General features: G+C 40.9%; 1 protein-coding gene across 3 annotated transcripts in view; it reads right to left on the bottom strand.

Moving 5' to 3' along the window:
- fstl4 (follistatin-like 4) overlaps positions 1 to 27,822 on the bottom strand; it is a 193,251-nt gene that overhangs the window by 37,348 nt on the left and 128,081 nt on the right. For all 3 annotated transcript variants that reach the window (XM_015037466.1, XM_015037465.1, XM_015037467.1), the window contains exon 6: positions 25,368 to 25,488. In XM_015037466.1, coding sequence (XP_014892952.1) covers positions 25,368 to 25,488 — 121 coding nt within the window. The remainder of the gene's footprint in view (positions 1 to 25,367; positions 25,489 to 27,822) is intronic.

The following is a 27,822-nucleotide window of genomic DNA, read 5'->3' as shown; positions in this document are numbered from 1 at the left end:
CCCTGGGCCCAGGCCTCTCTCCCTCTCTCTGCCCCCTTACAGTCAGATTGCTGTCAAATAAACTAGTGCCGAAAAAATCCTTAAAAAGAAAAGACTACCGGAGCAATGTGCGACAAAGCGTCATGATGTCAGGCTTTTTATCCCTCAACTTCTCCTAACTGATCAGCGTCATCCTGAGTATTGAAGCTCTTAACCTGGCAGCTTTACGCTCTTATAAAGTTGTGGTTTGACAACATCTGTAAACTAAGTCCAAGCTTCATCCTGAGGGTCTGATAGAGGCGATCTCTGCCGCCGTCTGCATGTCGGTTCAGAGAGCCGCTGCTGATCAGCAGAGCCTCCTGCTGCGCATCGGGCGGAGGAGCAGCAGGAGGAGGAGGAGCAGCAGGAGGCGTCGTTGAACTCAACTGTAACCAACAGGGATCCGTTCATAATCAGTTTGGTTTGTGATGTTCCAACAGCACCATTGTGGTCAGTGTGATAATTTGACTCCTATGCGAGTAGCTATCCAGAAATCATCAGCATCAGCCGGTGTTTGGAAAAAAAATTAAAAAAGTCAGACCCGACTTTGTGCAACGAGCTTTTCTCCGCTGCTCACGAAGAATGATCTGTTTATTGCTCTTTTAATTCTGAATAATAGAGAATAATAATGGGGGAAGGGGGGGGGGGTCAATATTTGCCATGAAAATAGCTGATAAAGCCTCCAAGTAGTTGTGAAGCGTTTTTGCGCTTACGTCACTATGACGTCACCACGACTAGTCGACGTCGACTCGACTATTATCATCGACCTTAAAAATATGTAGTCGTTCAACCCCTAGCGCAGACATCCAATACATTTAAGTTATGTTTCTATATAGAGATACTTTTTCCATTTAACTTTGAGATTTTAAGGGAGACCTGGCAATGATTGGCAGCAGCATAAAACCAAAGATACAAACATCCACAAAAATGAACGTTTCAACACATAATATATATACATTCCACTCAACGTGACTGATTTTAGTTTCTATTGTAAGTTTTATACAAATCACCACCCATCATGTTATACATCATGATATTAATTTTATGTCACTTTCCTGACCACAAACCAGCTGGGCTGTTAAAAACGGCGACACCTGAACAGGTGATTAGTCAGGAGAGCATTAACCTGATGACCAACATGAAGATGAGAGAAACCACACAAACCTGCTCTCTGTGAGAACGAGGTCTTCAGATCCTCTCCGCCTGTAAACGACTGATCCCTCTGCATGTCGCCGTACGGCGGCGGTGTGTCACCGTTCTGACATCACTTCCCCTCCCCTCACGTACATCATGTCCGACACGCTGGATTGCTCATATTCATGAAGAGCTAGCCTGATTTGATCCGATTTAATTATTTTACCCACTGCAGAGTGAAAAACATCTGCTGCCAAACCCAACATGGATTTATTAAATAAAATTCTTCTTTAACAGCAACTTTAATTAAACTAAATGTTATTTTTAACACGCTTTGTTCAGCTTGATGGCTGCTATGCAACAGTGAAATTGTCAGGGCAACAGGCGTCGTTTTGGACTGTAAGGACCAAACACAAAGATCCAATAATAGTAGCACATGCTAACATTACTAATGTCCTTTAAAGGGGCAGGAACACATCGTGCCTTAAAGGGGACGCATCACGGAGCAAATACACTTCTTGGTCTTTAAACACATCATCTTGTGTATTTGGAGTCTCTAGGAAGAAAAAAGTTTCATTTAGTTTCTCCCAGTGCTGCGTAAATCATCTTTATATCCTGTTTGAGTGATTTTATTATTATCTGTTCAGTTCACTTTATTCCCCATTAAACTTTTTAAACCTTTATGGTTTTCTGCTAACCAAAACCAGTCAGTTTTGCGAATCAACCATTTTTATTTTTGCTTCGGTTTTGTAGTCAAAGTTCAGGGATGCAAAGCTACGAGTGAATAAGTTAAAATCTTTGGTTGTGGAGTGAATAACCCTCACAACTCATCACTCTGTCACACAGCCTCTTCAAAGCTCCTGGTTGAATTTCATTTTTCTTGGAAATGTCACCACATCAGTGGGGGAAGGACGAGTGCTTCAACAACCTTCAGCATCAAGAAGAATTTGACAAAATAATTTGAGGGTTCAGTTCCTTCTCTCTATGGAAACACTTAAATGACAACAAACTTTACATTAGATATAAATTCATTGTGTTTATATCTTAGTCATTGTCTTGATAGCAGTAGCATCGTGCCGTCTGCTAATGTTAGCACTGTGTGCTAGCTCTTACCTCCTTGAGAACATATCTGTACTGTATGTTTGCAATAGGATTATAAATGCATTAATTCAGTCGATCTTATTGCTAGCGTCAGCTAACTCATTAGCTAACTCGTTAACTATGTTGAGGCCTTGTTTATGAGACAAAAGGAGCTTTTTCTGTCTTGAACTTATGAGTCGAGATGGACACGTCTTCCGTCGTTGACCTTGATAAATTCAGTGATAAAAAGTTGATCTCTGTTCTCAAACTACAAAAATGGCCGAATGTGGTGGAGTGGAGCGCTCTGTGATATGGAGGGGGGTGAAATGTCTCGGATACATTTAAAGAGACGGCACCAAAATCAGATGTTCTAAGACAACTCAGATTTAAAAAACGCTCAAAGATGGAAAATATTCAGTTAACGCGACCCTTGACCCCAAAGTTATCCTGCCCACAGCATCATAGATCCTCCACTGTACTTAACAGGAGTCTGCATTATGCTTTACTGACATTCATGTTTTGTGTTATATGTTAGATACTAAATTATTTTATTAATGTAGCCAAAGTAAAGTTTGTATTTTCCATGTTTTAAAAGCTCGTCTAACTGTATGTTGGCTGAGTATCCAATTAATCTCAAGAGTTTTCAGAATGAATTTTAATGACTGAAATCTGGAAACAGAAAAACCCTTTCTGTGTAATTTGTGCAGTTTGATAATCTAACATGCACCATGCCGAAGAATGTGGGGGAATCTGCTGCAATCATGCAGGAAATTTTTATCTAAATGGAAAAATAGCTTTAAGTTCCTCTCCAATTCACACAGACTTACATGTGCAAACACACAGCTGATGGTGGAAACGCAGTGACCTGCCCACTGGGAGCAGAGCGAGGGCTCAAGGACGCGCTCATGTGCAGTCAGGGCCGATCTTCTGATTAATGGCAGATGTGCTGAACATCCTGAGCCGCAGCTTTTAACCCATACTTCATCATCTTTAAAAATATCTCCTGCTTTTACTGCAACCCAGCTTACAGTTCACCTTCATTACTGCATCCATTTAAAAAACAATTAAATCCGTAAGTGTAGTAAAGTTTCCTGAACATAATGACAGCAGCAGGTACGTATAGTACATGTAATGAGACAGAACTCCCACTGGAACCCGGAGAGAGCACAAATTATCTCCGAGTGTCACTGTGCATTTGTTATGAGCTCGGCTCTCTGCAGGCGGCCTGCAGCTTTTAGTAAATACATCATCAATATTTCAAACACACTGACACCGAATTAATGACACGCAGCATTTCTCTTCAGCCAATCAATAACTACACACTCTTCAGCTCTTAATCATATGCATACTGTATATACTTCACATATTATTTAAATGTTGCACGAAGCCTGATCATTTGCTGTGTTTCATGCATAAAGGCTCTTCTGCATCTCTTTTGTTAAACAAGCACTTATTCTCTCTCACGGATATGCAGAAAATCATGCTTTTTCAGTGAGAGTGCTGGCGTGGTGATTATTCATGGAAGGATAGCGGGGATGAGCAATCAGTGGCCAGCTCATTAATCATGCTGGATGCAGACCCTTAATCTCCTCCACAGGTACAGAGGAATCCTCTGCTAACTCTTCCTCTCTCTTTCCACCCACCAGCTCATTTTCTCCCGTTCGCATCTTCGGCTGCAGCTCTCTGTCCTTCGCAGAACCTCTAACCTTCTCCATATCTATGCGACTGTAACTGCCTGTCAATCTCTTTTTCTCCTTCTCCGTGCTTCTATTATGCTTTTCTCCTTCTCCTTTCGTTCCACTTGATGTGCGTCTTTGCCCGGATGTCTCTCCATTTGCTGCAAAAGCCAAATTTTAGCTACGTTTTCCTGAAGGACCCCTTAACCAGGCAGTGAATATGCCTTGTTAGGATCACAGACCAAAAGATTGGGGGCAAAAATGAGGCAAGTATAGTAGAAATGTGAGCAGCAGGGACTATTTTAAGAAAATATGTCACAAATTGCATCAATAAAGTGACTCCAGAGGATTTCAGCTGAATATCTGTCAACGGTTGCTACCCTTCCAGGGAAACATTCAGAAGAAAACGGAGGGCGATTTCTGGTGAGGATGCAACAGTTCAACAAAACTGCTGCACAACATGGAGGCATACGAACTGAAAATAATTATTTTTATTGCATGAGAAAGACTTCACAGTTAATACACACTCACTGGTGCCGAGAGACTAGATTTTTAAAGACATCGTCTACGGCTCCTCAGCAGCAGAGAGAAATTTCCTCAAAGGTTTATAATTTACCAATCAATCCTTCCAGTAACTGACCAATCAGCGGTCACCATGTGTCCTGAAGTACACGCCCCTTACCTGGAGGAACCGAACCTCCGTCAACGTTGCCGGGGTTCATCATTGCTAACGCACTGCGATCAGAGAGATTTAGAGGAAAATCACGGTGAAACACCGTCAGTGGGGAGCATGCCATCCCGACAGAGGAAGGAATACCATTTATCACTTTCCCAAAACCCAAACGGAGTCTGGAAGAAGATGAATAAAGTGATAGACGAGCCTCCATATTTCCATCCAGCTTCCTTTTGTTCCTCTCTGCAGCTGCTAGCATGCACAGCCAACCCTTAGCCCAGGTGGCTGGGAGCTAATGCTAGCACCTGGGCCCTTTGCCACTCTTTGGTGTGATTGCTGTTCCTGTGCCATTGTGTGGTTCAACATGTGAAAACCTGCAGGGCCAAGCAGACACAGGCTTGATTGTAAAAGTCACACAGACACTGTCCAGGATTTATATGGTTGAAATGGTAGATTTAGAGAGCTGTGTCTATTTTTATCGTCACATTGGTTTGAATATTTGCTTTGTAAGTACATAAAAATGTAACACGTCCTGCTTTTTATGCTTTGTTTGCAGGGAATCCAAAGCAGCTTTTATCAGTTTAATGCCTCATTTTCGTTTGTCAGGAATAGCGGATAAAAGGATAATAAAAATGAAGTTTAGGTGATAGATTGGAAAGAAAAAATGTTATCTTCACACTTTTATTTGATAAAAGTGAGAACACCAAGTCTCAGAGGCTGAAAAAGCCGTCCTGCTCCGGGAGGATTAGTGGAAACAAGCTGACAGTCTGGAGCTAATCTCCCATACTTCATTTGGCCGGATGAGATCCAATTCATTAAAGCTATATTCTCATCTGACAGCAGCATAAGATCTCTGACAATCTCAGTAATCTTTCATCTTTATGGAAAGAAAAAGCCTGGAGGTATCCGCCTACTGCAAAACGCTGGAGCATCTTGTGACAGCCTGGCTAAGTGCTCTTTCTTGTAGGAAAACCATTTGAGTTTTGCAGCCAGCCACTCAACTCGGCTCTGCTGGAGCCGCAGCGTGACCCGACCCGAGGGCCGCCTCCGCCCAGGAGAACGCACAATAAGAAGAGTTTGGCTGTATGCGTCCAAAGGCATCAGCAGGACCAGTTATTTCAGCTCTGTGGGAAACCTTTGTGAGCGCGGACTCTTTGAAGCATCCACAAACATTTTAAAAACAGCATGATTACTGCTGCAGGAAGGCCTGTAATGCTCTTTATTCAAACTGGCATGAGGCGAAACACGGAGGGGAAGGAGCGCCGCGCAGCGCCGTCTGATGTTTTATTAACCTGATTTATTACAGTGTGACTTTCAGAGTTTATTTAAACATTTTAATGGTTAAATCTGGCTGAACTTTATCCTCTAATATGATAAACAGAATTCAGTTTCAAACATGAAATAAGATGCTTGTTTGACTTCGGCTCAATTTTTATTTAAACTTAAGTCTGATATGCCCTTTCCCTTACATTTTAATTAAATCAGTTAAACCCTTGCATTATAATTTACTACTGATTTCATATCACATGTTCTGATCCCTAAATTAGAAGATCAGGTCTGTCAGGATGATACATTTTGCTGGATGATAAATTATCCCAGACGTTACTGTGGTAAAGGAAAACAAGAAAAGCAAAAAGGTTGTTTGGAACAGAAGAACAGCTAAAAACGTTGACCTGACCAGAACCAAGCTGTGAATTTGGGACATCTTAAAGACTCAATATGCAGAAAAAAAAAACTAAAACTGAGCTGGATTCAGAAAAGTAAAGCAAAGAGAACCGAGTCAGAAAACTACAGACAGAATTTACCTGTCCAGGTAAGTTGGGCCAGAGATCAGGACCAATCCAACAGGAAGCAGAAAAATCTTCATTTATTAAAGGTAAACAATAATAAAAGTTATTATTAAAACTTTTACTTATCAATTTCCCAAAACTTAACCAGATAAATTCTAATACTGCAGTTTCTTTAACAAAGCAGTTTCCTTTGATGCATCGGCTCCTCATCACTTATTCCAAAGGTGTTTCACAGGTTTTATGATTAATGGCCTCAATAGGTTAGATAGTCCCAAAATAGATTCTCTGTATTGAGAAAAATGACTTTAAATAAAGTGACAAAGGCCTTATTGAAACAGCAGGAGGCCGGACCGGATCATTGATCTGCTCTGACGGAGCCATTTGGGTGAGAAATGGCAGAGGTTCGATTCCGTCAACAAAAATAACAAAGCGCACCTGTGATGAAATGCAAAGGATAAAACACGGTGTCATTTTTACATGTTTTATCAGTTTTCCAATTATGAATCAAAGTCTGGTGAATTTATATGACCTTATTCTACATGCATCACGTCTTCACTGCTTTTAGTTTAGCTTGTTAAGCAGCTTATTTCCTGGTTATCTAAATGATGAGTATACGCAGCCGTTTCCACCATCTTGGAAGGCCAGGTGACATGACATCACACCTCACTGCGGCTGCTTTCCTTCATTAAAATTCATGCTGCAACTTGTCAAAATCAACTCAAATCATTTGGATTTTCTAAATTTTCAGTCATAAAAAATTCATTCATACAACTTGGATCATGTTTTGCAAAGATCATACAGGACATTTTATAGCTGTTAATACCAGAAGGCTGTAGTTTCAGACACCCAGAGCAAAGCTGTGGCCTTGAATGTGAAACGGTGCAACATGGAGCCCATCGCCCCGGAAAAGAGCTTCTTCACACGTCACAGAGAAAATTACCTGGTGGAAGAAATACCCTGGGTGTTCATTTCTATACTAAAGTGGCACAGATCAGAGTTTGGTAATAACCAGTTGAAACTTTAACAGTAAAGAAAACTTTTGTCTTCTTTTACTTTTAAATGAGTAATTTTATTATGAAGTATCTCTACTCTTAGTTGAGTAAAATTTTCTACCCACTGAATGAAAACAAACATGTTTCAACCAAAAATAGTTTTTGTTAAAGTTTAAGACGTTTTTTATTGAAAGAAACTGAAAAAGTCTTATTTTTTGTTACCTGTATGAATTATTGTCATTTTGGTTCTTTAAACACCAACATTTCCTCTTAACTTTATATTTTGGTCCATTTGATGATGTAATTTTTAAATATTAAATGGTTCAGTTACTTGCTTAGACTTTTTACCAAACTGTTTTTTACTCGAGTCATTTCTTGGACAGATACTTTTTTCTTTTACTTGAATAAAAATATATTGAAGCAGTTCTATTGTTATTTTAGTATAATTTTTGGATACTCTACCCTCGTCTGACTACGACATAAAATTTATTCTCAAGCTGATGAAACTGACTTTAAGAATTACACATTTTTAATAAGTTTATATTTCTTCCATAACTAAAACTGTGGTTGTAGTTTCATAATATAATTTTTGTCTATTTTGCAGTAGAAATAAAAACTGATCTATAGATACTTTACAGACAGACATCTGGAATAAACTTGTCCAAATCGTATTTTTTTTCTTCTAATTAAACTTTTTAAAATATTTTTGTTTGATTTTAACTGTTTTCATGCAATCAAAAAAAAAGGTGTAATTATTTCTCTTCTGGTCTTTTTATTGTGGGTAATAATATTACATATGCTGATTAATTGGGAGAAAGTGAAGCAAACAGCGACTGCAGCGCTGCTCTATTATATCAGCTAACAGGCTTTTAAAAAGCTGCTGATGAGTTGATGAAGTTGATTAATTGCTGGATAATTTATCCTGAAGTACTCCCTCAGTAATGAATTATGGGAGAGTAAACTTTGTCTACAGCGCGCTTACTCCACTCTGCTAAACCATTATGGATCCTCCAAGCATGACAGGAATCTTTGCAAACAACTGAAAGTTTCAGGCTAAATACCTGCATGCTGGCTGATTAAATGAAACGTCGGCAGCGCAGCAGCGTCGGCTCAAAGAGACGATGACACTGGATGATCCCCAGCGGACCAGTAATGACCCTGTGTGTGTTTACAGCAGACAGTATGCCGATTCCTGCACACACAGCCTGCAACATTAAGCATGCAGGTTACCAAACCCTGCAGAGCAGTTTGGTTAACACACATGTAGGCCTGTCACATCCACCCATTTAGTGGGGTCGGGAGGTGCTGGTGCCTCTCCAGGTAACGCTACGGGCGAGAGGCGGGTCACCTGGACGGGTCACCTGGACGGGTCACCTGAACGGGTCACCTGGACAGGTCGCCAGTCTGTCGCAGGACACACACTCACACACACCTAGGGGCAATTTGGAGAGGCCAATTGACCTGACAGTCATGATTTTGGACTGTGGGAGGAAACCGGAGTACCCGGAGAAAACCCACCATGCACAGGGAGAACATGGAGACTCCATGCAGAAAGACCCAGGAATCGAACCCAGAACCTTCTACCAGCTCTACCAGCTGCACCACTGTGCAGCCTAGGCCTGTCACAATAATCAATAAATCCATTAATCACTTAAATGATTTATTGTTTTTCTGTTTTCTCTCTGTCCACCATGAACTGGATGATAAAACTCTTCAGTCTTTTTAAACAAACTGTTTTTTAAAGGATAATTTTGTTTAGAGATTTTATAATTCATTTTATTTGTTGAGGACTTTTATCATCCAGTTTTTGGTAGAAAGAGAAAAACGATAAATCATGCATATAGAAAATATTGAGTTTGTTTTGGTTTTTCATGTGATTAGTTGCTTACAGGTTGGATCCATGGAGAGACGCCGAGGTCACAGCAGGTCACAGCAGGACGGAAAATCACAGAAGGTTGTTGTTTCTGGCCAAATTGATGGAAAATGTGGTTGAAAATTTCATCAGGTTTCACAGTTGAACCCAGAAAAACCTAATATTTAGTTTCACCTTTCTTGTGTTTGTTAAACTCAAATGGTTTCTGTAATGTAAAACTTTGCGTTTCTGCTGATTTGTTTCTCGTGGCCGGGTCGGGCCGTCCAAACGGCTTCATTACTCTGATCTACTGACATTAAGACTTAATGTTTCCCTCTGGGTTTCTGGTGTCCAATGAGGACAGACGAGTTGCTGCTTCTGATGCAAGACTTTGCCACACAAAGCAACTAAATGCACAAAAAGAAACTGTAGACGTGAAACAATCTGAGCCTTTGCAGTTTGAACAGACGGATCATTAGGCGCCTGTTTTGGGCTCAGCTGACCTGCAGTCTGCTGGGACTCTGCATCCTTCAGCTGCACGCCCCAGAATAAAGACTCTGGTGATCCCAGGCTGCCTGCTCTGCTGTGATCAACATCGTTTCCCCTCATACTTCAAACTGTTTGACTGTTTCAACTTCCTGAAGCTGTAAGGACGCTCTCTGAAGGTCAGCTGAATGAAATCCTTTGACAGCCACTAAACGGTTGTGGCTGTTATATGAATGGTCAGCAGGTTCACTTTAATTCTTTCTAACAGTTAAAGAAAAGCTCCGGCTTCCTGAATGAAAGCTGTGGCAAAACTAATTTAAACTTCTCTAAGAAAAAAGTATCTTCTCTTCAAAGCAACTCCTGCTGAAACACAGAAGATTATCTGCACAAATATCGTTCAAAAGGTTTAGTTATGCTTGGTGTTGGTACTGAAATGCGAATGAGGACTTTTCTGCAGATTTACAGCAAATTACACTGCAAAACACAAAATCTTACCAAGTAATTTTAGTCTAGTTTCTAGTGTGAATATCTTATCTGCTGAAAGAAGTTCTTGTTCCATTGGCAGATAAAGTGACTAATACAATGGAAAAATGTCTTGTTAAATAATCTGCCAATGGAAATACAATTTTTTCATCAATATTAAGGAATTATTTATTTAAAACGAGCCTCTATAATTTGCTAAAACATTATTTCTAAGGTAGTTTTGTCTCGTTTCCAGTGTATTAGGATATTGGTACGGTTCTGGTTTTTTGCAGTGTAAGCTGCATGTTTTTATTCCATAAAAGATTACTTTAAATCTATTTTACAATTTCAGATTTTCAGTATATTTTAATCATTTTAATTGTTTAGGAATTTCTAGAAAGGATTCAGGAATGGTTCGACGTATTCTGTCTCTTTTCTCTGAGGAAGCAGATAATCTGCTGGGCGAAGCAGGACTGGCCTGCACATGAACCAGTTCAGACCCATTCAGACCAGTTAGACTACCAGAAAATGGGCTGAAGAAAAGGTCAAAGGTCTCCTCAGCTCTGGATTCTGCTGACAGAGAACTTCTCCAGATGGGAGAAGTTCAGCATATCACCTAAAACAGCGTCTTTAATGAAGAACTGGAAAACATCCCGCAGGAGCAACTTCAGCCTCCAGTCCAGGAGCAATTTAGTGAGGAGAGATTTTTTCCAGGACAGTGGAGGAGAAATCTGTCAGCCCACCTGGTGCAGGGATGAAAACATTAAAATGTTGGCTCTGTGACCAGAAAACTCCCCAGATCCCATCGAGAAATGTTGGTGAAAAAGATGCGACTGTCAGAGCGCGGATGAAGCAGAAATGTGTCAAAATGATCCTGAATTTTGCCCATAAGTTGATATTCAGTATGTCAGGATCAATTCTGGGAGATAAAATCTGCATAAACTAGATATAGTTTGAAATTCTTGAAAAAAAAAAAAAAAAAAGATATTTGTGTTAATTTCTAAAGTTCATCATATGAGATAAACATCCAGAGGCGGGTAGAGTATCTAAACATTATCCTGAAGTAAGAGTAGAAATAAAAGACAGCTAAAAGTAATTTTTTTCCAAAAAGTTACTGAAGTAACTGTAACTGAGTGAATGTAACTAGTTCCTGGCCGACTCGGCTACCGTCCAGCAGAATGATGTAACTTATGGCTCCGTTCAGCCATAAGAGCTTCAACAACTTCTGCTTTAGGCACAAATTCAATGTTTTCTCCCAGTTCTCATAAGAAGAAAGCATTCACAGCGTCTAAATATTCAGAATAAAGTTCAAAAGAATTGGAAAGGAGACAACCCGACCCGTTAACGAGCCTGTGAGAGAAGAAAGGAGAGAAACCCTCCACTTCGGGTAGAAAGGCGTCCTTGTCGCAGTTTGTGACCTGCCTGTTGGCGGCCGCCTCGTCAGGCTCGGCTGCTGTATCGCGTTGTGCTGCGTTGCATCATCCTCCAACTTATGCAGCTTGGTGAATTTGAGACGACACATTGTACAGACTCTGCTGCTCACACTGCTAAAAGACAAACAGTCACAGTTTATAGTGCAGGTTTGGAAACGTGCGTCTGCCTCTGTCCTGTTTCAGAAACCAGAGGAGAAAAGCACAGATGTTCTCCTGAATTACTTCCTCAGATTAAGAGCTGAGGCGCCCTCTGGGTGAAACACATCAAATCTAAATTACCAGCTAATGTTGATGCATCTGGAGCTTAAATCATCCAGATAAACATGAACTCAACAACTTACAAAAACCACTTTTAACACTTCTGCTTCAAGTACAAATGGTTCAGGTTTTATTCTACAAGTAGTTTGTAAAGTAGATAAAAACGTCCGATGATCATTTTTATTCAGCCCCTTTATTCTGCAACTCTAAATAAAATGCAGTCTAACCAGTTTTTAAAGAGCCAAATTCACAGATTGAGGTCGAGCGAAGAGCTGCAATAATCACCGTAAATAAACGACATGAACAGCAGAGAAACTCGGCTGACCTTTAACCTCAGTGACGAGACGAGGCGTGTGTCGCTCCATTTACCTTCTGAAAATCAATCATCAATATCTGAGTCTTCACCTTTGTACGTCATTATTTAACCGTCATGACTTTCAAAATCAGTTGTAATATTTCGTCAGGCTTTTGGTTGGTGCCCTGATAATCACCACTGATGGAAACCATCTGAAACGTCACAGTTCAGTTTTCATTTGATTCATTTCAGCATTCTGAGTCGTTTCCAAAGAACTGGTTGACATGTGGTTCACACCTTTTCTGCTCTTCAGGAACATGATAAACATTTATTCATCACTTCTGCTAATCTTCAGCATCTTTATCTCCTAGTTAATAACATAAGATTATTAAATATCTGCTTTCAGAATGGAAACAGTAAAAAGGAGAGACTCTAAACTTTGTGCTGACATGGTTATCTGAGCGTTTTTGATGTAAAACTCGCCTCATCGTACTGCTTCTACTTTCATCCTCCATAATCCTCCAGTTTATGTTTGAGTCAGAGTTTGTTGCCATGTTTGTTGGCCCTGGCCTCCATTCAGCCGAGAAAAGAAAAACTTCTTTCATTAAATGCAACCTTATCGGTATTAGCATACCATCTGGAACAACTTCCTGATGATTTGCACAAAACAGATGTCTGCCCAAAGAAAGCAGGTCTGACTGCATCTACTGGACAACAACAGTGTGAGGTTTCCCAGCTGTGACTGAATCCATAGCTGTGCTCTCACCTTGATTGGTTGTTTCCCATTTTATATTTATTTTCCAAGTAAAAATGTCTTTTATATCTCTTTACCGTCTCTTCCTGGTTCTGAAAGTACATTTTCAGAGCTGATAAAAGTGGCTGCTGGAGGGGATTTGCCAAGTATGATGAGAGGAAAATAATGGAAGCAAAGAACCTCAATGCAAGCAGACATTAAGCCAGAGTAGACACACACCCATATGAACGCACACTTGTTTGAAACTGAAGAAGGGTGTTAAAATAAGGAGGAGAGAGAGGAGATTGTTTCACCGCAGAGGCAAGACAAAGACCAAATCAACGGAGGCACGATAATAAATTATGTCCTCGCTGGAAACGAGTTAAAGAAGAGAGATAAAAGCAGACCACATGCTGCGCCACTAACAGCCTGGAGGCTGCTGCCTGTGAATTATGGTGTGCTGAAAGACTCGCTGCCCTAGGGGCCCATCGGCTGCAAACCAAAGAGGAACGGGGAAAAGTCGGCGTAAGAAAGTGTCTGAGAGATGAGGGGACCAGAAAATAGATGTCAGAGAGGATAACGGGTCAAAGCGAAGCCTCTGGAGGCGCAGAGGAGCGTGGATTTACATCTCTATGCCTAATTAGAGACATAACGATGAAATTAAAGCGAGGAAAATGAAAGACGGATAGATGGAGATAGAGGGATTTCTGAGAAGCGGCGACTGCGGGGGAAATTATTCCGTGTGGGTAATTATGAAGGATATTAGATGTCTGGTCGGACGGCGAGTGTGTCACCAATCAGAAGTCATAACTTAACAATCCTAACATGACACTCTGGATGCACCGTCAGAGTTTAACAAGTGGATTTTTCCCCAGTGCAACATTACGACCACTTAGCAGTTAGGAAAACTCAGCCGAACTGAAGAGATGGCCGCCAGCAGGAGAGGGTGGAAATGACTCTGAGTCTTCCTCTTGTTCTTCCCAGACCTCCTGCTGGGCGTGTGGGCTTGATTTAGGTTAGCCTTTACTGCTAAACAGCTAAATGGGCTGAATTTACACACCAACTGCTTTTCCAGTGGTCCAGCTGAGGGGAAGGATCAGGAAACGTCTTTTCAGATTTACCAAGATCCCAATCAGCCACAGCCACCGGGTGAAACTGAAATCTGAATATTCATATTCTGGAAAACCTAACAGTTTGTTTAGTTAATGTAGAGTTTCATTTGGCTGCAGATCTTTAAACTTTATGCCTCATCCGTCTTTGCTGCTAACAAACTCAGCCTCTGTTTTGTGATTTACATCCACATATTTCACCTCAACTTTCATCTTTTGTCCCTCATAATAAATGTTAAGTTGTTTTTAGTAGTTTATCATCTAAAACTATATTTAATTACCAATGCCTAACTGACACGGTGACTCAGAGCTTCTCTAAATCTGGAGAAACAAATCTCCAGAAAGAGAAATAAGATACTTTTTTTATTAATTTATTACATATTTGTGCCATAAAAAGTGGATCAGAGGTGAAAACACACCAACAGTTTCACATGTTAATCCAAAATGTTCAGTTTTATGCAAGAACAATAAATGTTTAGCACCATATTCACACTCATTTACTCCAAAGTACAACAACTAAAGCGTAAATGTTTAAATGTTCAGAGCCTAATAGAAGCTGTGCAACAGAAGCATATCTATAGCATCATAAACAGGCAGATGGCCACTGCCTCATGTCTCCTCTGAGATCTGCTCTCCTGCTCCTTTGTGTAGATGCACACTGGAGCTGAAACGTGAAGACGATCCCTCTGCTCATCTCTGAATCTGTTTCATAAAAAATGCTCACAGCTGCATCTGAAAATACACAAATCTGTAAACTGTTAATCGTTCACTTCAAGTTGCCTCCTTAACTCCATTTCTCCTTTTATTTTCCGTTTCTCTTATCCGCTGGGAATTAGCAGCATCAGGAAAATGTTCCACAAAATAAATCATTTACAGATTAAACAGACAGCCACAGTTGCCATGGCAACCTACTGGGCATCTCTTACTATTGTATTCACATCACGGCAAGGTGACCACTGGCTCTGAGGCGATGCGTCTGTGTGCCTGTTCGTAGGAGACGCAGCTTCGTCTCTCCATTAAAACAGCGCAGTATGCGGTCAGTCCACATCAAGTAAAAACGGCTGGATTACAAATACCTACTTGTGATTAATCTGATTGTTCAAATCCTGATTGCAATGTTAATAGTTTTATGTTGTCCTGCTTTTTTCCACACTTTAAACGGTTTGAGGGTATAAAACGTGATCGGTAGAAGCGCCTGGTTGGCAGAGACGTTTCTGTACTGAAGCATGGATCATTTCTGTCACATGTTCTGCTGCAAAGCAGTTCATGCAAATGCAGTACAAATATGACAGGAATTATTCAATTACAGCGTTTCTTAGTCTCATGTTACGCTATGCAAACGCTCCGTCTGTTCCAATGAATTTTCACTCACGTCAGGATGCTGAACGGAACATTTTCTAAATAATTCAGAGTGACAGGTATGTCAGGACTGATGGTCAGATGGTCATCAAATCTAGGCGGCTGTGCATCATCAGAATACATTTAGATATTCTTTATGCATAATGCATGAGATAGGATGGTATAAAAGTTTATCACTGAATATCACAATGACAAAAGCAACGTTAACTCACTCTTTTCCTCTCCCTTGGTCTTGGGATCATTAAGATATGAGTTTCCAAGAAGGGCTGCACAGTGGTGCAGCTGGTAGAGCTGATGCGTTGCAGCAAGATGGTTCTGTGTTCGATTCCCGGCCCAGTCTTTCTGCATGGAGTCTCCATGTTCTCCCTGTGCATGGTGGGTTTTCTCCAGGTACTCCGATTTCTTCCCACAGTCCAAAACATGACTGTCAGGTCAATTGGCCTCTCCAAATTGCCCCTATGTGTGAGTGTGTGTGTGTGCATGGTTGTTTGTCCTGTGTGTCTCTGTGTTGCCCTGCGACAGACTGGCGACCCGTCCAGGTGACCCGTCCAGGCGACCCCTCCAGGTGACCCCTCCAGGCGACCCCTCCAGGCGACCCGTCCAGGTGACCCGTCCAGGTGACCCGTCCAGGTGACCCGTCCAGGCGACCCCGCCTCTCACCCAGAACGTTAGCTGGAGAGGCACCAGCACCTCCCAACCCCACTAAGGGACCAGGGTGTTAGAAAATGGATGGATGGAGTTTCCAAGGACAGTTAAAGTCCATCCAAGTGTCCAAATTTATTCAAGCAGAGCTTTTAATGCCTTGCACTTGAAATATTGTGTCACAGCAGCCCATAAATCTGGCAGTACATAAACGGAAAGCTTCACAAAATGTTTCTACTAAACGATTCATTACAAATAATAGACTAAATTAATTCACTTGATTTTACTTTTTAATTTAAGTAAAACTATTTAGTAACCTTTGACATGTTTCCGAGCAAATCCTAATTAATTTATACATTTCCAAATCAATGTACTTTCGGTACAGCTTTCGTTTGTGTGGGAGGAGAAACTCCTGACAGTTTTCTGCTGCCTTGCATCATAGGGCTTATAGTTTTGTTACTGCACTAAGTCAGAACTAATTTAAAGCTTGCAGCTCATTTTGCAAAAATAAAAATAAAAATGTAAGAAGCAATGAAATTTAAGACATAAAGTCTACAGCAGTTTGGTAAATTTGGGACTATTTGAGACTTTTAGGGTGATATTATTGAATGTAAGGAAGCTAAAAGCCTTCCAGAAACCCTTCAGATCCTTTCTTCTCTGGTTGTAAGCCTATTGATGGTTCTTATATTTCACATTACATTTCCTTTCACTCAACAACACGTATTGATCCGAGTGTGTAAACAACCAGAGGCGTGTTAAAGATGTTTTTCATGTTCTTATGGAGAGCCTGCTCCATTCTTCATGTTTCTGCAGAATTTAAATGTTGTATCACTGATCTGAGTTCATATTAACATGACTGTAGTGGCAGAAAATATCATCTTTCTCCATGTTTAAGCTCATTAAACATGTGTTATACTACTAAGGGTCTAATTAAAGTAATGCAGAAAAATCTCTCATGTCACCACAGCAACTGGCTCTGCTTCATAAGAGGTTAATAACCTCATCTCCAGGCAGCACTGCAAACTCCTCTACAGTTAGAGATTCCTCACCTTAATCACATTAAGCTTACAAACCACAAACATTACGGAGATTAAAAACTGATCAATTGGAAATTACTGACGGCCCTCCTTCAGGTGAAGAACATCTTTTACTTGTATTTATGGGTGAAGTTTGAGAAGCAAAGTTATGATTTTTTTTTGTGAATCATGATCATCTGGTTTCCAGCACAAAGCAGCTGGTCAGTCAAAAGCCAGTTCATTATGGTGGATCACTTAAAGTCTTATATCAGCAAACTGCATTTTAAAGCCGCTACATTATTGTCCAAAAAGGTTTTCCTCATTCTTTGCATTAAAACAGAACTGCCCAACATGGCTTCCTCCGAAACGACCTGCACCGTTTATTTACTGTGATGTGGGTGCAACATCACAGCTTATCAAAGGATTGGGTTTAAAAACAATAAAGAAAAAGTGGCTTAAAACTGGGTCATTAAAAACAAAAGCTGAAGATAACGGTGGAAAGTTTCTGAACATTAAGATGCACATCATACCACAGGCATGTAGCTGCAGGTCTGTGGCTGTGCTGAACGCGTTAAGGCGACAAGCAGTGAGCAGCGCTGCACCCCACGCTGACTAGCTGCATCTTAAAACCCAAAATATAATTATTTATGCTGGGCTATCTACTGGCTGAACTTTAATTATGCTTCTAAATTATAAACAGCCCTAAAATGTTGTTAGTGCACACAACTCTGGCAGTAAAGAACGTTTTTCATTTCCATGTGTTTTCCATCACTGGAAAGCTTGGCATGTAAATAAGTCGAAACGCCGAGTCGACATGTTCATGGTTGTATCATAGCCAGCCACATTTACAACACAGCGCCACCTGGAGGAACAAGGACCGAGTTCAGAGACTAATATTTTCATTTCATGCTGCATATATTAAGATTTGTTATTGTGGGGTAATTTTAAGAGTTAAATGTCCTCGGCCTGAAAAAGCACCGATCCACTGATCTGTGTCTCTTTACAGCTTCCCTCCTAAAAGGCAAACTTTGCTTTCAGTGGTCAGTTAACAGAGTCAGAGATATTCAGTAAAATCCAGGCAGGTTCAGATAAACATGGTTCTCTTTAATGCCGATCTGAAAGGGAAGTTAAACCACTGCTGACCTTAAAACAATCCACACAGCATCCTCCAGAAAACCTCGAAGTCGGCTTCAGACGAGTTCAGATTGGGGAGCAAACCACCAATGGATCACACAAGAAAGTGTAATTTTTTAAATAACACGGAGCTGCAGAGCCTCAGCCAGAAAGTAAATCTGTCTTGGATTAAAGCCTTGACAGTCCCTTACCTGTTAGTGCGGCTGGTGGACAATGGGTAATTACCCAGGATAGAGATGACACTTGGAAGGCACCAAAGCCCCATATTCACACTGGCAATTAGATGTTAAGGTCCAGTGAGCGGTAATGAGGCATCAGACACAGGCGAGGTGGAGTGGTGTGGTAATGATTTAAAATGAGAAGAATGAAAAGAAGAGAACAGGATTTTCAGGGAAATAAATCAGAATTGTGTGTAAAGGTTGAAGGCATATTAAAGTACAACAGATAAGAAAAGGGTAAGGACAGCAAACAATGGAGGGCCATGTTGGGAGGAAAGAAAAGACTCCAGGATCTCCATTTCAAAGTGACTTTGTGGCTGACGGCTTCGCTGGAGGTCGTCACCCAGTCGGCTGTCAGAACAACAGGCGCCTCTTTAAAAGTGATATCTGATCTCAGCGAGATCATTTCAGCAGATTAAGGGCAAACTTGAGCAACGTGAAAGATCAAAGCCTGGCAGGTGCAGCTGGGCAGCAACAAGAGAGACATTATCTGGCATCAGGTATGCAAATGTACAACATGGAGGCCGAGTTTAAAGAACAATCATTCTGAGACTCAAAGCGGTGTCACCGACTGACCACTTCACTGGATCCGACACAAAGCAAAACAATCGAACAAATGGCAGAAACTCAATCCTCAAGTCATTTAGAGGAGAGAAGATGACTTTCTGAAGCTAAAAAGGAGCAATGGGAAGGAAGCAGGGGACCTGAGTCACTTTGAAAGGATGGTTTTTATTCTCAGTGGTGTCCAAAGTGCGGTTCGGGGGCCGTTTATGGCCCCTGACTGCAATTTGGCCAGCCAACACTTTGTCATTTTTAAACTTGAGCAAAAAAAACAAAACAAAACAAAACAAAAATAGAATGAAACAAACTTAAGAAATAAAAGGTAAAACAAATTATTTGGCCCAAGTGACATGCAAATTTAATATTTTCTGTTCGAAAAGGAGCAGGCAGAAGATACAATATCTTATAATGTCCTGACCCTTTCCCACTTATCAATTTATAATCAATTAACTGTCAGATCATCAACTCAATATTTTCCTTTCAAGTAGAAATAAACTTGCCATGGAAAACATCATCCTTTAAAAATGACTAACATTAAGTTTTTAATCACATTTTGATAAATTGACTCAAACTGAATGAGTTATATATGCATAAAAACCTCCTCAAGTTAAATGAAAACTTGTTTTTGTTTATCTGCAGACAGAGATGCTCCTTTAAATAAAACCCTTCAAGCTGCTCTCCTCCTTGCCGATCGTTTCTTTGCAATCAGATATCCAGACAAAGTGGCTGCAGTCCTCCTCCCCGTTTTGTTTCTTATAATCATTAAGTTCCCCTCTTGTTTTAGTGAAGGTAAAACCAAATTACTTAGAAATGTGAGACGTCGTGACATGAAGCCAGATCCTCCCATAAACTACTCCACATAAGCATCAGGACACACAAACCGACTGCTTCTCTCACCAGCCGACCAATTACAACCATAATGCTTCATTTCCCACATCCCATTTTTCACCATTTCTTCTTCAGGTCTGTCGCTTTAGACAGGAAGCACCAACAGTCGTCCAAGGCTTCCCTCACATCCTGTTCATCCATTCAGCTCCTTGTCTTCTCATTCTCATCCTCCCTCTTGGCGTCTCCTTTACTTTCTTGATGAATTAGTGAGAGCTGCTGAGTGGTGCTGCTCGGGATCTCCTTATAATTACACTCCTTACTGGAGTCATGGAAAGGAAATGCAGCAGAGGATTAGCTGAGAGAGGAGCCGCTGCTTTGGGAGGAAGGAGGACGAAACGATAAGAAAGCTGCCCTGCTTTAAATTACAAACTGTTGTCCTTTTTAAGTAAGAAAAGTCAGTTTAGATTCCTTGGAAACAATGAATCTCAAAATGGACTTTTAAATTTAAAACATGATTGAAGTTCAGATTTTAGGAAGAATGCTGACCTGTGCATTTTTAAGGGTTCTTCTCCCAGAAAGGATTTAAGCCAACGTTGTTTTTACGGGCGGTAGAATCTAACTCAGTTTGCGAGCTCGTGTCGCCACATCAGCGCCAAGGCATTTCTAATGACTGATTTTATTTTCACAGAATTAACTGACAAGTTACAAGCTGAATTATCAGGAAGTCGTATCAAAACGTGCAATAAGCATGCTGGTGTTAGCATATCTGCACGTCTTTACGTAAAACGCCAGAATATATATTTTGGTGCTGTTATCAGATCACCAGCTGTTTGTAACTGAGTTCATTTTGTGTTGAGCAGCAATAACACTTATATAACCCAGAGTTGTAAATGTTATGACCGATTTTTACTTCTGTGGATTATTAGCAAGTAAAGGGTTAAAGAAATGTACAGGGCTTTGAGAAAATGATATCCTTGTGATTTTTTCTCTGTCGTTCCTGATTCTGCTGTAAAATGTTTGAATTAAAGGTAAAGATTTACAGAATCGGCTCCAGCAGACCGACGGCGCCGCAGCATGGAGCCGTCTTCATCCTGCTTCTGTCTCGGCGGGACCTGGAGGGTTTCCACTGCTCTCCATGTTGCCGTCTTCAAGCCAGCTGCACCACGTTCTCAACATGATCACACGCTGCGGCCCCTAATTTCTCAGTGGAAAATTAAAGCGCAGCAGTGCTGCTGTGCATCAATCCTCCTGTGATGGAGGTTCCCTTCTGGCATCTGCAAATGCAACAGCTTCAGTGACAAAACCAGCAAACAAATCTCCTCCCTGATCATCTGGAGACGCGATGCAGCCGACGGGTCAGATTAAAAAACACAGCTGGATCGTCATGGATGCTATTCAAATTTTACTAAAAATGATTAAATATTTTCACTAATCCAACAACTTTTATGTAAAGTTGTTGAAGTTGAAGGAGCTTCATCCAAACATCTTTCATAAGCTCATCGTTTTCAGCCAATGTTTACATTCTGATTTACCACATCTGGCTTTTAAAAGCCAGATAAATGCAACAAAGTCTTTCAAATGCAAAGACTGAAGACAACTGGAAACGTATCCAGTTTAGATCCACAGGAAACAAAAAGAGCGCTCTGCACTGAGCCCCACTGGAAACCTGGTTATTCCACCAAACAGAGGTTTCTGAACGCTTTAAATCATTAGTATTGTTATTCCTAAATGAACATCAGCTTCTTTTCTTTGCATTATTTGAGGTCTGGAAGCACTGCATCTTTTTTTTCTCATTTTCAATTATAATTACTAAATTTTTGCTTGGCGTTTCAGAGACGTGTCGGTCGTCCATAGAACAAAAGAACAATGTTCATTTTACTCAAACTTATACCTATAAGCTGATTATGTTAAGGTCTCTTAACTTTTTCCACAGGTGTAGATGTGATTAGACGTCAGAAATGGGTGAAAATCTGCATAGAGGTTAGATATGGACCAAAATACAGATTCTGGTCACAATGTGAACGTAGTCTGAGAAACTGTCCATTCCTGAATCTGTTTCATTTGTAGCTATCCTATAGAAATGACTTTCACTGATGTTTTACTGATTTAATGTGACAAAATGTTCATCAATAGCCAGTATTTTTACTGAGAATCTCACAATGTTTGAATAGTTTTCCAATAAACTGGTCATAGCATGCAGATAAAGTACTCCTGCATTGTAGCACATGTTTCCATTGGGGAGCTCTGACCTTCAGAGAACATATATATATATATATATATTACACCTGCAGGCCACAGAGCTCTCTCAATAATCCCTCTCACTTATCGACTCTACTGTTAATGCACTGCTGCCTTTAGCTGTACAGTTAATGCGATCCGATGGCAGCGGTCATGTCCGGGAGGCAAATTCCTGCACATTTGCTATTGTGTAATTACAGGGTTTTGATTCTGATACAAAGGGCATCTCCTCCTCCACAATAATGACAGTGTAATGAATATTAGGAAACACAAGCCTGTGAACCTGCGAACCATTAGGGAACCGCAGCGCTGATTCAAAGCCATTACATTGTTATCTCTGTCCTGCAATAAGCTGCTAAAGAATGGGAATTATTCTGTTGCACAGAGCCGTCACCCTTTTCTCAGGCTTTATTGAGCAAACCTGCAGAATTATTGGAGTAAAATGCACCAGAGAAAACACCGACAACATCCCTCCCAGTTTGTCTCTTCTTACCTCCAGACTTCAGGCTCAAACAGTTTCCCAGGAATTCGTGATAACCTTGCATCATGAACTCATGCTTACTTATCAAAGGATTATTGCAGGATTTACAATCATTTTATGGCTGCATTTACTGATTGAATTAGAGACACAATTGTAAATCTGATTACTTTCTGCAGTTAATTATCCATAATCTCTATGGATAAATCAGGTACAACCTGCAGTCTTTAGGAAAGGAGAAGGTGTTGAAGCAGCCGAGCTGACGAGACAGCAGAGCAGAAAACTGACAGGATAAGGAGCAGCGGATCGATAGGAAAGCAATCAGGACTATTCTCCAACCATATTTTCTAATCAACTTGTTGCAAAAAAGAAAAAGAAAAAATATATAACAAGATTCATGTGGCAAGACAGCAAAACGTTGTGATGCGCTTGTCAAGATTTATGTGTTTGATTACTGGTGAGTTTTACAGGACAGGAGGAAACCACAAAACAAGGCAGCACAAAATACAGGAAGCAGCTTAAAAATCTACTGACCCTTCAGCCCCAGTGCCACCATCACTGCTGTGGTTTTACTGGGACTGTCTGACAGACCAACACAGAATTCATTTTTAAAATTAAATAAATCCAGTGGATCCAACTTCAGAAGAAATTAGCTAACAGTCTGCTTGTGTAATTTAATTGGATAAATTTGTTCTGAGAAGGAAACTGGATCAGGTTTTATTAAAGTTTATAACAACTTTCTCAGAAATATCGTTGATAAAAACACTGAACAGTCTGCAGTTTTATTACTGTGTTGTTTTTACATCTAAAATAAATATAATCAAGTCTATTGTTACAACTAATATTGGATCCTTTTAAAAGATCTTCAACATTTCAAATAAAGTTCTTTTAAGGGTTTTCATCTGCTGTGCTGATGGCCGAATCCAAATCCTTTCTGACGGGTCAAACTAAACATTTCAGTTTTACAGGTAAATGTTGGTTTGTAACCTGGTAAATGTGGCCAAAGTTCAAACTAATGACATTTTCTAAAGTTTACATTTTAGTGAAAAGACTTTAAAATGTCACCTGAAATCAGACATTTGGCCTGAAAAATAATAAACCTTGAAAAAAAACTCCATCATTTAGGTGCATAATTTGAAAGCTTCTTTCCAAGTTTAAATTTGCATCGTCAATTTCCTCCCTGCTAAGCACACCTGCGATTTCTGGCTCTGCCGTTTCCCAGATCATTCACTGGATACAGACTGAGATTATTCCAAGACACACACACACTCACACACACACACACACACACACACGCACACACACACACACGCACGCACGCACACGCACACACGCACACACTCACACACACACACTCACGCGCACACACGCACACACACGCACACACACACACACACACTCACACGCACACACACTCACACACACACACACACACACACACACACACACGCACACACACACACACACACACACTCAGGATAAATTGCACAATGTAACCACATGACCTAAAATACCAGATGTGCCCCTCATACATGACGACTCCCGGTGGGTTTCGCCTTTCCACCGTCCAACACTTAACTTTGAGCTTCATCTGATCAATATCTTGTTATTGGTCCCTGCCCACCTCTTCAGCTGCTTGTCAAACATAAAATGCTTTGACAAACTCGGCCTAATACCCTGAGGGCAAATCTGCAGGTAGATGAATCCAGTCAGCTTTCCACCCATCTGGACAGCAGCAGCCAGCGGTCAGAGGTTTGCTCTCCCTGATTAACGGCTAAGTTAGCAGAGCGTCACATTAAGGCCCAAATGGCCGACTGCCATTGTTAACTGCTGTCCTCGCACATTTTCCATCACCTTGCAGGGCCGACCTCTTCTACTCGTGTCTGAAGTGACGTTTGGAGCAGGGGCGTCGGGTTTTAAATCGTAAGGTGGTTCCCATGGCGACTGGAACATGTTCAGGTTGGCGTTTCGGTGGCTCCAGAGAGAAAATGGTGATCATTGGTCCTAATAAGGTGGAAGCTCCCAGCAGTCGTTCAGACGCTCTAATCAAGGCTGTGGCCGGGCGCCATTTGATCTGTGGCTGAAACGCCGTGATCCTGATTGATGCCATGTTGGCGCCGAACGGAGAGGGAGGAGGGGGAGGGGGGGGGGGACGCCGGCTTTAATTGGTGCAAATGAACGGTTTCTGTTTCCAACTACAGCCGACGATTGGACTGAAGTGGACGCAATTCAAAGTGTGTTTTACATAAGCCAGATGGATGGAGTGTTTAGAATTAGGTTATCAATAAAACATTAAACTATCTGATGATAAAACACGATGCTTCGATTGCTGACTGAGTTTCTATGACTTTGTATTTTAAAGGACTCAAACGCCTCGTTGCTGAAATGTGCTGATTGTGATTGGTGAGTTGGAGAAAACAGATTTCTTGGTTCTTTAAGTTGCCAAAGAAGAACAAAATTTCCAGCAGATAACAGGAAGAGATACTAAGTTATATTTGTCTATCTTTTGTTTTCCTTCATGAAAAAACTCTTGATTTTAAAATGTTGTGCAACAACTTTGCTGTTTTTGTAATGCTTGCTAACATAGATATTTTCTAATCATTTTGACTCAGACCTTGTTCTGCAGAACATCTTAAAGTTTCTGCTCCTATAAACATTAAATAGCCACTTCCAGCAGGAATACCAGTATTAAATATTTCCAGCGATCTTCTGGTATCTTTCTACACAACAGATCTAAATGAGAAATTAAAAACAGGCCAAAGCTTCACAACAACCAGCCATGGTAGACTGGCCACGAAACACTGACTGGTGGAAACAACAAACAGAAACAGGTGGATCTCTCTGAAAGGCGTGAAAACTTAGGGAAAGGCGTGAAAACTTAGGGAAAGCCATGAAAACTTACGGAAAGCCGTGTAGAACTCGTGAAGGCTTAGATGTCCGTCGTTGTTGTAGTCGTCGTACCGCAGCAGGTCCTGCATGGTGCACTCCAACAGGCTGCTCTCCATCTGCTCCTTCATCGATATCTGCAGACAGATCGCATCACCAAACTGAAATGTCCCATTAGAACCACAAAGTTTCTTTTTCCTTTTGTTCCAAATATTCTACATTTGATGAAAAATTTAAGAAAATAAACTCCCATGTTAAAGACAAGATGTCACATAGAAAAGAAGTATTTCTATTCACAGGTCACGCCACAGTTAGGCAGCCATCCTGCATCGTTTCACTATTTAAAATAAAGAATATTGAGGAGACCGTCTCCAAACTGCTGCAGCTGCTCGTTGATGTTTTTTCCAGACCGTTTAAATGCACCTGAACGCCTCACGAAATGAGTCAGCGGTGTTGCTGGTTAGAGTCAAGTGCAGCCTCCAACTTCACACAATCACAGAAGTACAGCATGTAATTTCCTTCCTCAGCGGCGCAGCGTCAGATCAACCTTACCCTCATGATGATTCTCTGGTTTCAGCCCAGAGCAGCATCCAGTCAGAGGCTCTGCAGAACGGAGGGAACGTTTGGCTGTGATGACCTCAGTTTTAACGTAAATGGACCATTAACCATTTAACCATATTTATATATTTTAAAAGATACATTTGTTTAGGTTGATATGTTAAGGATTTATTTAGTTCTCTGCCTTACGATGTAAATATGGCATAAAATTCATATCACCATACACATTGTGATGGTTAGCGGTAACAATATATATCGCGATACGATTTGTATAAATCTTACAATAGAGAGAAATATATATCTGTATGTTAAAACTCGTTTCTTTGTTATTTCTATGTAATGCTGAACCTTGTTGCTTCATGCCCGTCGTTTCCAGCCCTCCATTAAAAGCCTGACTTTAAGAGGCTCGCCCTGACCTCGCCGCGTTCGCTTCCCCGCCGTCGGACATCCGCCGCACGTTAAACCCAAACCAGGTCCAGGTTGTTGATGATTTGAACCTGCCTTTTTAACGAGCTCTTCCTTTACGCTCCCCTCCATACGACTTCCTGTTCTGATGCTGACCGGTTACATCATCGCCGCGGTTAGCCGCCATCGTAGGCCTGATGTCTGCCGTTCCTGCTCTACAGTTAGAGTAAAACATTAGATTCTTCTATCAGATTCACATGCAAGTTTCACAGGATGCGTCATAAAAACATTACCACAGGCTGTTTCCATAACTGATTATTGTACTACTTTGCTCTTTACCAAGTAAGTTGCAAATACACGAGGACAGCAAGCTTACATCACACAGAAAGGAGAATTAGAAACATGCAGCTTTATATTCCAACCCGGTAGAAGGAGAACGGCTGAGAACAACAGGGAGCTTCAAAGAGAAAACATTAAGCCATTTGAAAATAAGAAACAAAAATCTATAGCTTCCATAACAGAATTACCAATCCTATCAAATCTGCCAAAACACAAACAAATAATTCAAGAGGCAAAGATTTTTCCATTGCCCTATTTGCAAACTCTATAGAAAAACCTCAAAAGCATCCAACACAGCGAGAGAATATTACAGATTTAGAAGCATTTTGCATGAAGAATGAGCAAAATCCCCACAGAAGAAGCAAAAGCCTCTTAGCTGTCGCAGAGTTTAAAGGCCATGAAACATGCAAAGCAGATTGTAGGAGAGTAGATGCTGCAGAGAGCTGATGGATTGTTTTGTCTTCTGGTAGCTTGAAAGCATAAAGTTATCTAGATTAAATTAGTAGTCAGATTTAATTTAATGATTATCAGAAATCAGGTCCTGAGAAGAGCAGCGTTAAAGGTGATGTAAGAGAAGCTGCATCCCCGTCTTCCCAGTAATCTTCTTTTAACTGGTTTATATGGACACGCACATGTGACATGGCAGATTAAAGGATGTGAAACTTTTCATCCGCCTGCAGCCGACGGCTGCCACATGTTTCTGTCACAGGGTGCTCTGCCCCGGGGCGTCTGAATAAAACATCTTCAGACCCTCAGTAAAAGGACTTCACCATCCAGCATTATCTGTGACAAAAGGCAGATCGCCGAGTGAAGATGCTGCGGACGGATGACTGCACTTCCACTTTGATCCGGAAAGCCGTCATCGATGCAAAGCAGAACTCATGAATTCCTACATGATAAGAATGTCTTATCAAGGGATTTCTCTGCGTTATTAAATCTTTTAATACAGCGCCGACATGAAAGGGTGAAGTCTCTTAACTTTTTTTTCTCCTGTTGTAAAAACTGAATAAAACTTGTTGGATTTTCACACAATCATCCAACAAAAGCCCAGTGTCCTGTAGCACTGTAAGACCATTTGGAGGTGCTAATGAAGGTCCAGCTTCTTATGAGATTATTATGAAGCAACGTTTGGGTTTATGCTACCCAGGAAAAGAGATTAACGGAGATTT

This window comes from Poecilia latipinna, unplaced genomic scaffold (genome assembly GCF_001443285.1).
Source record: "Poecilia latipinna isolate Pla-1442-1.1 unplaced genomic scaffold, P_latipinna-1.0 Scaffold407, whole genome shotgun sequence".
Classification (NCBI taxonomy): domain Eukaryota; kingdom Metazoa; phylum Chordata; class Actinopteri; order Cyprinodontiformes; family Poeciliidae; genus Poecilia; species Poecilia latipinna.
This window is presented reverse-complemented; position numbering and strand designations above follow the sequence as displayed.